Raw genomic sequence first — 11724 nt, 5'->3', positions numbered from 1 at the left:
CACCCACAAGGTCTCCTTTTCATCGCAACCCACAAAAGGAAACTTGCTTGAAAAGCTTCAGAAACAAAACATTTTAACAAAGGTCACAGAAAGTCACAAAATCTATTCACTCTGATGGCTCAGTAAGGAGAACACGTCCTATAGAATGAATTTGACTACAAGAACCATCGACACTCTCAAAAGCCCCCCTCTTACGCCCCTCTTAGATATCACGCCAAATAGCCCATCTTTGAAAAAAAAAAAAAATCTTTCACTGTTGATCACTCACTACTAGACCACAGAATATACAGGAAACATGCATGTTTCCTGCATGTTTCCTGTGAACCTACTGCATTGACTGCAGTGCAGGCTGATCTACAACGTCCTCGTGCATCTTTCTCTGTCGCCGCTCCCTTGTGTCTTTTAGTTGAGTGTGAAACGTTTGTTTTGAGTGAAAGACGCGCGTTTGGGAAGAAGAAAATAAAGTCTTGGTTAAGGTCTGAGAGCGCAAATAAATGCCTCAAACTAGTGCTGCTGTCATTTTAAAATAACGTTACGTTTGTTTTATTACTGTTGTTTTTTAACGCAATTAATGCGGATACTCCGTTATTTGGTTTCATTTACTTACTCAATACTTAACCTAAAATTACAGCCAGGGTATCAAAATGAACAAGAACATCAAATGTGCATTTTTATGTGATTCCCAACATTTGAACAAGAGAGAAAGATGGCAAAAAGATACCTCAAATAACTTTTCAGAGAACTTCTCTTAAATGGCTTTATCCTTTCCAAAAACTCTTCCAGTCTCTCTCCCTCCCTCCTTCCATGTCTTCTGTCTCTCTGCCTCTCTGTGTGGACTGTGGACCTTGTTGGAATTCAACAAGAATAGGCTATAGGCTACATAATCCATAGGCTATGTTACAGTTTCAAATATTTTAATAAGGACATAGTATTTATTCAGATTCAACATTAATTCCATGTTGTTACTCTTCAATATCAGTCATTAGGCTAAATAAAGTCACGTTTGGCAATTAGCGGGGTCCAAGTAACCTATTCTCGCAATATAGACCCTAAAGGTTTTCTCATGGTTTGACAGCCCTCCTCAAAACAAAATTACAAGGTGTCTTAATGTAGTCTAGGCTATCAACCAATAACCAAATTACTAAACTAATTAAAGGCCATAACACAAAAGGCCATGTTACCTTCTGTTAAACTCCTTCTTTCTGGGTCAGACTGGGAATAAATTCAGAGGTCTTGGTTAAATACATATCTATGGCAGCAGGTATCAGTATACAGCTGTGTTCCCATGTCAATGCATGATTAAATGCATGATCAAAAAATATCTAATCACATTTTGAATGTCCTACGTCAACAACAGCCAATGGCTTTTATATAAGCCTTCCTTCAATTTGTTTATACTAAGTAAACGAGGACAGTTTTGTAAAAAAAATTGGGTTATGGTTATCAAAAACGTTCGGCACGCACACGCTCTTCGCACGCCCACTGACATTTTGCAGTTTCACTCCAGCCAAAGTCCCTAAGTTGGCAACCCTGCAGTCACATTTACATTTACATTCAGGGCTTTTAGCAGACACTTTTATCCAAAGTGACTTACAACAAGTATATTTGTCAGAAAAAGGTGAAACTATATATTGCTGTTGGTACAGTAAGGATGTTCATAGAACCAAGTGCAAAGCACCAACAATCACTAGGTTAACCCATTCCCCGTAAACAACAAAGACAGCTAGGATAAGATGCTACACAACTAAGTACTATAACTAAGTACGACATACAATAAATAAAGTTCCAGGACGTACGATAAGTAGGAGGGGTGGGAGGGGGTGGCTGTGCAGAGTCTAGGTGAACTCTGAACAGGTGATGGTGCTATCCATTTGTATGGTACGCTGGTACGTCCTAATCATGAGGTGTGAATCTCCCAGCTTGCTTGCGGCATTTCACAGAGGAGGAACGGCCCCTTTTGGTCGGTCCCAGTGAGGCCGACCGCACGACTCGACAACAAAAAGGGCTGCGCCCGTAAAGACACTTATTTTCTCTGTCCACGTTGGTCATTTTAATGTCGATTTTAAATGCTCTTACACACTTGATTACATTGGTACTTTATTCTGGTCACCCATTTATGCATTGCACGGTCTTGATGTGCGTGCAATACATTGTAAAGTTGTGTTGTTTGTTTTCGAGCTGGTTTGCTAAAGAGGCTAATGTAGCAAACAATAACAACGACTAGCCAATGAGAAACGGGAACGCTATAAGTGCTGCAAGCCAGGAAATGATGTCATGTTCTCGCTAGAGCAGGTCGGACGTACCGGCGTACCATACAAACGGATAGCACCATAAGTCTTGAGTCTTACAAAATCTTCATACAGAATCATAACTTCTGACAAATTAATCTCATAAACCCCAAACCCTCAAGGCAGAGAAACATGTCAAGGCACTAATCCCCATCCGCAGCATGAATGTGTGTGTCTCCTGACCACGGACGTAGCCAGAAATTATAATTAAGGCGCGCCAGTGAGATTTTGGGTGGCCTCAAGTTCACGGTGATTCACCAGAACGCTGCAAGAACAACTGCAGCAAGTGTCCGGGGGAAGACGGGGTCTGCAGCGGTCGACACGTGCTGCAATAACCACTGATTCAATGAGGCTCGGACAACTTTTATCAAATGCGGTCCGAGGACCTCGGTTGGTTTTTCGAGACCTTATACGATGGGATAATTGAACAAAATAAAAAGAAATGACAAATGTTAAAACAAACGGGTATGGATAGAGAACTGCAGAGCGATCAGACCCCAGATCAGAGACAACCACTTTCACTCAAACCATGGTCCATCATCAGGATGGAATCCTCTGGATTCAACTAATTGTAAAAAAAAAAATTTCAGCATAGATCATTTCTATGAGGTGTCCAGAACAACATACTAAAGTCCTAAGAAATCCTTGTAAAGGAAATATGTTTAATTCTCATCAATCCAAGATGTGTGCCAGTAAGGCCAGACAACAATACACCCCAATAGGGCTATTTTTTTTCCTTTACTCCTATCAAAATAAAACAATATACAATGAAAGTATCCATGAAAAGTACATTTTTCTAATTCTAATTCATTTTCAAAAGTTTCTTTGAAAATGAATTAGAATATGCAAATGAGCAATATACTAATCGACTATGCCCAAAATACACCCTAATGGGCTTATTTTTTCCTTTACTCCTATCACAATCAAACCTCACACATCACACAGTGAAAGTATACATGAACAGTAACATTTTTGTTTTACAAGTTTCTTGGAAAATCTATTTTAAATATGCAAATGTGCTCAACACTAAGCCTGATTAACTTAGGGCCAAGAAGCCATAAAGTCACAAGTAGAAAAAACAGGGGCCAAATAACTTACACATTCATGTCCATTCAGTAGTTAACCTATGCATAAACACAATCAATTTGAAGTCACTTGCCACACTTACCTGGGTCACTTGCCACAAAAAGACTTATGTTGACCTTAAGAATTGAATGCAAATCTTGCCTCCAGTTGCTTTCTAAATTATTATTTTTTTATTGCGAACAAGCCTTACCTAATGACATTCCCCCACAGATAACATCAGAAGAAAGTCAATATAGCCATTAGTTATTAGTAACGTGGTGAGATTACATTTTGGGCTGGTAGATTTACAAATGATTGGTATTGTTGGTAAGATTACGAGATTACAGGCAGAATTCATTCTTACCAACTAAACGATTCACTCTCACACAGAAGACAGATGAAAAACCAGATAGACACACTTTCCAGACATTCCAGCTCTTTAAAATAATAGACACCAAAACTGCTTCTCTTTTTGTAGTTAGCGAGTATTTCAGACCAGGCGGCCACACATCAGAAAATCAGTTTGTAAAGTAGATTTGGCAGTGTTATGAGAAGCTAGCAACAGCAATACAGCAATCATTTTGGTAGTACGCTGGCAGGTACTACCCAGCCAGGCAGTTTTCAGGTTAGAGGCCAGTCTAAAAGCAGCATTGCCATCACCCATTGGCAGTAGGATGATTGGATCCACTCCACGCTGTACATGGGGGAACAAAATCCAATAGGGGGGCTTCCTTCACAGCCCCGCTTCTGTGGTAGCGGGTCCTAGTGCAGCGTGCACCGCTCACCGCGCTCTCTGTCACATTTTTGTTTAAATCAAAACAATCGTTGAAATGATTTAATTCAGAAAATATTTAGGTGTGCCAGGACCACGCTTGGGTGTCCCAGCACACCCGGTGCACACATGTCGCTACGCCACTGCGCCTGACGGGATGGCCTGGGGTGTGGTTGTTGTGCTGTGGGCTGTGTGCGTTTGTTTGTTGTGCTATGGGCTGTGTGCGTTTGGTGTGTTTGTTGTGCTGTGGGCTGTGTGCGTTTGTTTGTTGTGCTGTGGGGCTGTGTGCGTTTGTTTGTTGTGCTATGGGCTGTGTGCGTTGGTGTGTTTGTTGTGCTGTGGGCTGTGTGCGTTTGTTTGTTGTGCTGTGGCTGGTGTGCGTGGTGTTTGTTGTGCTGTGGGCTGTGTGCGTGTGTTTGTTGTGCTATGGGCTGTGTGCGTTGTGTTTGTTGTGCTGTGGGCTGTGTGCGTTTGTTTGTTGTGCTGTGGGCTGTGTGCGTTTGGTTGTTGTGCTGTGGGCTGTGTGCGTGTGTTTGTTGTGCTGTGGGCTGTGTGCGTGTGTTTGTTGTGCTGTGGGCTGTGTGCGTTTGTTTGTTGTGCTGTGGGCTGTGTGCGTTTGGTTGTTGTGCTGTGGGCTGTGTGCGTTTGGTTGTTGTGCTGTGGGCTGTGTGCGTTTGGTGTGTTTGTTGTGCTGTGGGCTGTGTGCGTTTGGTGTGTTTGTTGTGCTGTGGGCTGTGTGCGTTTGGTGTGTTTGTTGTGCTGTGGGCTGTGTGCGTTTGTTTGTTGTGCTGTGTTGTGTGTTGTGTGCGGGGCTGACCTGGGGGAGGATGGAGATCTTGAAGGACTGGTTGCGGTTCTCACTCATCAGATAGAGGGTGATGACGGGGAAGATGTGCCAGGGGGTGGTGCCAGCCTGCCAGCACACCAGCTGCTCCCCCAGCCAGAAGCCTGAAGGAAACTGCTCCGTCTGCACAGAGCCACAACCCAGAGGAGAGCCAACAGAGGTTAGTACACCACCTGTGAGAGTAGAGAGAGAGAGAGAGAGAGAGAGAGAGAGAGAGCAGAGAGAGAGAGAGAGAGAGAGAGAGAGAGGGAGAGAGAGAGGGAGAGAGAGAGACAAAGAGGTTAACAGCCACAGTCCTGTTGCCTACTGATGAGTGGCTCGGTAACAACACCTGATGAGGTGTGTGAGAGAGAGAGAGAGAGAGAGAGATGAGAAGAGAGAGAGAGAGAGAGAGAGAGAGAGAGAGAGAGAGAGAGAGAGATGGATGTGAAATGTGATTGGCAGTGTGTTCTGTGTGAACACCAAGAGAGGGAATTCAGGAAGAGTGTGCAAGATATAGAGAATTGTGTGTAGTGTTGTGAAAAATGTGTGGTTTGGAATGGGAATCTGAGTCTAAAGCAGAAAATGTGCTCGGAGTTCAGCAGAATTGGTACATGAGTTTCAGGTTGTGCACATTGTGTCTGATGTTCCAATGAATGTGTTTAAACAATTGTGAAAAACTGTAAGACGCTGTTACAGTTTTCTCCCGATTGTATACACACACAAAATGGAACTATGCACACAATTCTGAAGCTCATATATCAACTACAAGACTCCAGACTGCTAAACTCTAAGCACAATTCCATTGTTTTCACGCATATAGAAATTCTAAATCACACATGGTTTCACCTGGAATATACTGGCCTTCAAAACTCCACACCCAATTACCAATTGGTCTCCTCACTTCTCACCTGTTCAAACTCAACTGGCAAAACACTTCGATCATGTGTGAGAGCATAAAAGAGGCCTCAGGTGAGCTCACTGGTGTTGTAGATGAGCTCCTCTGGTCTGATCAGGATCGGAGGTGGGATACAGACTGATTTACATGTAGATCGGTTTCACCTCATTTATATTCTTATTTTTATTTTTTGTTGGCCTACAAAAGGCTTTTTTGCAGTCAGTTCAGCTGAACATTTTACTGTATTACAGTAACAAATACATATTTGCTTTGTTACCTTTTTGTACTTGTGCACTGATCTCATCATTACATCCCCCGAAAGAACATTTTCTAGTCTTTAGTGTTTTTCATTTTACTTATCAGTGCAATTACTGTACTGTGAGTTTTGCCAAAATAGGTAATATATGGTGTATTCTCAGAACTCCAACAATGCTGCAGTATCAACTATAGGTGTGGGAAGCTGGGATTGTGAGTTTAGCTCATTGGAGCTCATTGGATAGACAGATATGCATTGTATCCTACTCTGATAGGATTGTGTCAATGCAATATTTCTATGATATATTCACAGTATTGTATTGCAATATGGCAACAGTCTTTATACTGTATATTCCACCTAATTGCAACTTTAAAAAAGGAAGCTATTTCTAAAGAATTTTATACATTTGAATATGTAACATCATGAACCAAAAACATATGTAAACAGTATTTTGATAGAAGTGTTTTAAATTTATCACACCAGTGTTTAATTGATGCTCTCTAAGAGATATTCATATAATAGCTGTGTTTATAAAAATCTGTTTTGAGAAGAGAGAACATGGTTTTGGGTGCAGTGTTTCATTGTGAACGAGATGTGTGGAGTTTTGACAAAATGGTAAACTCATTCAGTTTAAGTGTTTAGAGTTTTGAGATAATTGAGCTATAGTTTCAGAAAACGTGTTTAAACGATTGAGAAAAACTGTAAGTCAAGAGGGAGCCCGAAAGAAGGCTTGCTGAGATAGGCCGGTTGTTATGGAAACAGGGTGACAGTATGGAGAAGGAGGGTGAGCGGGGGGATCATTGGGAGACGCTGGGAGGCGGTACAAAGTGAACCAGCAGGACTGACCGATGAGGCGGCCTCGATGGCCTTGACAGCCGCCTGGAAGACCTTCCTGGGCAGGCGTAGGTTGGTGGTCCCGCTGTCCACGATGCTCTTATCGTAGTTATACTGAAACAAGACACGTTGCTATCATCAAACCGTCACAAGACACAAAACATTAATTTTTCTACTTCACAATGTGTCACATTTCAACCAGCTTGTGGCTTAAAATAACCTCAATGCTAAACATTGATGATTTCAATAATGTTATGAATGAGATCTGATTCTATAATGTTACATATTCTACAAATAGAAGATGCTGGCCAGCCTGTACCCCTCCTTTTTTTTTTACAAGAACCACCGCCACTGCCAAAAGCCCTCCCGCTTACGCCACCCAGCCAGCCAAACTACTCCAGTTACATTTACATTTAGGGCGTTTAGCATACAGTAAGGTTGTTCATAGAACCAAGTGCCAAGCAATAACAATCACTAGGTTAACCCATTCCCCGTACAACAAAGATAGCTAGGATAAGATGCTACACAATGCTAAGTTACTAAGCTACTATAACTAAGTACGACTTACAATAAGTGCGTACATTAAGTGCCAGGACCTAAAACATACAATAAGTAGGAGGGGTGGGAGGGGGTGGCTATCCAGAGTCCAGTTGAACTCTGAACAGGTGAGTCTTGAGTGAGGGGAGGAGAGTGAGGTGAGTGAGGGGAGGTGAGTGAGGGGAGGTGAGTGAGGGGAGGTGAGTGAGGTGAGGTGAGTGAGGTGAGGTGAGTGAGGGGAGGTGAGTGAGGTGAGTGAGGTGAGTGAGGGGAGTGAGGTGAGTGAGGTGAGTGAGGGGAGTGAGGTGAGTGAGGTGAGTGAGGTGAGGTGAGTGAGGGGAGTGAGGTGAGGGGAGTGAGGTGAGTGAGGGGAGTGAGGTGAGTGAGGGGAGGTGAGTGAGGGGAGTGAGGTGAGTGAGGTGAGGTGAGGTGAGTGAGGGGAGTGAGGTGAGTGAGGTGAGTGAGGGGAGTGAGGGGAGTGAGGGGAGTGAGGTGAGTGAGGGGAGGTGAGTGAGGTGAGTGAGAGAGAGAGAGAGAGAGAGAGAGAGAGAGAGAAAGGGAGAGACAGACGGAGAGAGGGAGAGAGAGAGAGAGGGAGGGCAGAGAGAGAGAGAGAGAGACAGAAAGAAAACACACATGGCAACAAACACACGCACACACACACACACACACACACACAAATACACACACACACACACACACACACACACACACACACACACACACACACACACCACCGCTGTGGGCGCCGTGTCGGGCCTCACCTCCTTACAGTCCATGTTCAGGTCCTGTCCGTTGACCTCGATGCGCACTATGATGACCTCATAGTACCAGTCCCGCCGGATGGGCGTGTACCACAGCTCTCCCACGTAGAGTGACGGGTCCACCCCTCCAATGATCTGTGGGGACAGGGCCCTCCACACTCACAACCAGAACCCCTCCAGGCACCGTGAGGAAACATTGCTGAGGTCCTCGTTGATACTGAACTCTGTAAACTGAACGGGCGTCATAGCTGTGTGTATACGCTCAATATACAACGGTTGGGAACCAATCAGATCGCTTGATTTAGGCCCCCCGTTTTATAAATATATATATATATGTTAAATATCTTACACACATTGCCCTCAGCAATAGTGGCTGAGATTGGACTTAAAAAGGTAATGATATATAAAAGGTAATGTCTCTTAGTATGAGAAGGAAGACACTGGTCCTCATATTCTCGATTTACGTAGTCCTAATATAGGAATAGATACATAACAAGGGAGCAAGATATCTAGAGGTTGAATCAAAAGAGTTGGCATTTCCAAATACTTATACTACTACTACATAAGTATTATTACTACTATTAATACTTATGTGTTGTGTACTGCTGCTGGCTGATGGTAATCTCAGGTCAAACGGTGCTGGTGTGCTGGTGTTTGGTCCTCACCATGCTGCCTCCCACGGTAGCACTGCCCAGGGAGGAGTTCTGGGTGAACCCGGCGCCACACAGCTGCAGGGAGAAGAGGTCCGGGATGGAGGTCTGACGGACCAGGGAGTCAAAGAACGGCTCCAGCATCTCATCAGGCTGAGAGAGAGAGAGAGGAAGAGAGAGGGAGGGAGAGAGGGAGAAAGAGGGACAGCGGTGAGAGAGAGGGAGACATAGAGAGAGACAGAGAGAGAGATAGAGAGAGAGAGACAAAGAGAAAGAGAGGGAGGGCGGTGAGAGGTAGAGAGAGAGAGAGAGAGAGAGAGAGAGAGAGAGATGTTAGTATGGGTCAGTCGGTACAATGAAAGAAAGACACGAAGGTAGAACCAGAGACAGAGGAATCGAGAGAGAGACGTTTGAACAACACCAACAGTGCTGTCATTAAGGTCAGACGTCCTCAGCTCGTTCATCAGAGTGCCGGTCCTCCTGCCGTTGTGTAACCCTCCAACACCGCTGTAAACGCCGCTGGTACCTCACCGAGACATCAGCGTGGCCGCGTGTTCATGCGGATGTGGTTGACAGGCGTCAACCACAGAGGACCTCGTCAGTGTTTCCACTGATTAGCTGAAGTCACAGAATCACTATCATCTAGCGTTTGTTACCATAGTAACGCATGCATGAACCTCATATTCATATTACTAAAGAAGATGTTATAATAAATGAACTATTCTACCACCATCTACCCGTCGATTATGTCTCGTGCATTAAAGTGCAACGGCAGATTCTGAGGTGGGAAGTGTTTGGCCGTGTGTCAGAGGGACTGGAGACCATCTGAAGGGTGTAAAGAGAGAGAGAGCGGAAAAGAGTGGAAGACAGCACAAATGTCAAACTAGTCACCCCAAAATCTTCTCCCTGTCGGTTCCCTCCTTACGTTTCTCCACCAGTTACTATTGTTGCATTTCACACACCTGTGGTTGACAGGCAAGATGGATGTTCAATAGATCAGAGCAGGCGCCGCCACCTCGGACCAGATATCCTCATGGGGCCTCAAACGACACCCCAACAAGAGCTGTTAAAGTGCCCCTATTCTACACCCAGGTGTGATCTGTTTCACAAACTTCCTCTAATCCCCGAGCCTTTGCCTGACATCGCCAGACCAATCGGCAAAAGCAAATAGGTCTGGAACCTCTCAGTTCATTTTTGATTTTCTAAGGAGCCCTATCAAAAGACACAGACCAGACACAGTCGTCATATCAAATTTGCCCCGTATTACATAAACTGATGTGATTGGCCAGGTCGGCTGGGAGTCTCTCTGAACGGGAGGGAGGCCAGACACTTCTACCAGAGCAAATAATGCATGAGCTGGTAGATTTGTCCGGTTCCCAGTCTACTAATCCCCCTCTAGTGACATCACAAGTGGGCATGTCCACCCAGATGTATGCTGGTTAGATAAGCCTACCAGCTGGTCCGGCCCACGGGCCAGGCTGGCAGACTGATCCGGCCTCCACGGCACCTTTAATCCCCCCCCCTCCCCTCCCCTCCGGCCCCCAGCCCGCCCGGCGCTCCTCCTACCCGGGCTATCTCGGCGTAGGCCAGCCCCAGGATGCCCTCCCAGTTGGAGCCGTTGATGAAGAAGCGGTCGGACTGGATGATGGCAGCGATGTTGGCTCTCAGCGTGGCGTTGGGCCCGTGGGGCACGGACACCAGGTCGGTGCCCAGCTCGCCCTCCCAGCGGCCCTGGGTGTAGGGCACGTACACGCTGCGGCCCAGGTCCCTGTAGGAGTGGGAGCTGGAGGGGGGGGGTTGGTGGATGGTGGGTTGGACAGGGACAATAATGACATGTTGTGGACGAGAGGTCAGGTTGGTTTGTACCGTTTTTGTTGACAGTTTTTAATGCAGGGATATTGATTATTGAACATGTTTGATTACAATGATCGAACCTCAGACCCAGCAGTCCTACTACGTTATACCAGAACCTCCAACAACTGCTAGGGACAGAGTTCAGCCCTGTGTTCCTGGGATATTCATTACTCCTGCTGGAAGAGTTTGTGATGTACACATTTACACACGCCCAAATCAACCCGCTTTGAGGTTGTCTGCCATCAGACTTTAGATTAGAATCTGAAGTCTGATTGGTGAGACTATAATGACTGCGACTCCGACTCGGCTATCCCTCGGTTACACAAAAACCATCGCCCCACTGGAAAGCTGACACTGTCGTGTTATACGTCGTGACTCTAATGCCGGAAGGCGGGCACGCTGTGTAAACGCACACACACAAGGGCAGCATGACGCCGGCTCTGTTCGATTCCGTGTGCAAAAGCAAAGCCGGAATAATGACAGATCTTCTTCAGGGCAACCGTGGCCTACTGGTTAAAGAGTTGGTTAAAGAGTTGGATGAGGACGTAGGAGAGTGCTTGTGCAGCACTCTCCTACGTCCTCATCCACCGATGAGGTGCCCTTGAGCAAGGCACCTGAAACCCCCACCTGCTCCCCGGGCGCTGCGCTGCGGCGGCCCACCGCTCCGGGTGTGTTCGCCGGCTCCCGGATGGGTCAAAAGCAGAGAAAGATTTTCCCCCAAAAAGGGACAATAAAGGGTAACTTTCCTTACAGGAATATTGCTCTCTGCGTCAATGGGGCCCCTGCTACTCGGTGTCAAACCAAAGCATGGGGCATCTATTTTAAGTCCCTTCAAACCTATAAAAAAATCAAAGTGCTCCATGTGGGCAAATTCGTGTCTCAGTAAAACCTTGACTTGCACGCAGAGCGGTTATAGCGCCGCAGAACTTGGATCTTTCACACCACGATGGCCAAGGCCAGTGGGAGCGGGTGAGCTGCTGTGT

The 11724-nt window shown here is 45.6% G+C and overlaps 1 protein-coding gene across 1 annotated transcript in view; it reads right to left on the bottom strand.

The window, feature by feature from the left end:
* bace1 (beta-secretase 1) overlaps positions 1–11724 on the bottom strand; it is a gene marked incomplete at its 3' end in the record, with an annotated part of 16792 nt that overhangs the window by 1040 nt on the left and 4028 nt on the right. Inside the window, exons 3-7 of the mRNA XM_084467220.1 lie at positions 10454–10670; positions 8903–9040; positions 8238–8372; positions 6949–7050; positions 4866–5092 (exon numbers count right to left, since the gene is read on the bottom strand). Coding sequence (XP_084323346.1) covers positions 4866–5092; positions 6949–7050; positions 8238–8372; positions 8903–9040; positions 10454–10670 — 819 coding nt within the window. The remainder of the gene's footprint in view (positions 1–4865; positions 5093–6948; positions 7051–8237; positions 8373–8902; positions 9041–10453; positions 10671–11724) is intronic.

The sequence above is a fragment of the Micromesistius poutassou genome (genome assembly GCF_964030765.1).
Source record: "Micromesistius poutassou genome assembly, chromosome: 4".
Classification (NCBI taxonomy): Eukaryota; Metazoa; Chordata; class Actinopteri; order Gadiformes; family Gadidae; genus Micromesistius; species Micromesistius poutassou.
Note: the sequence above shows the minus strand (reverse complement) of the source record. Positions and strands in the feature narration are given on the sequence as shown.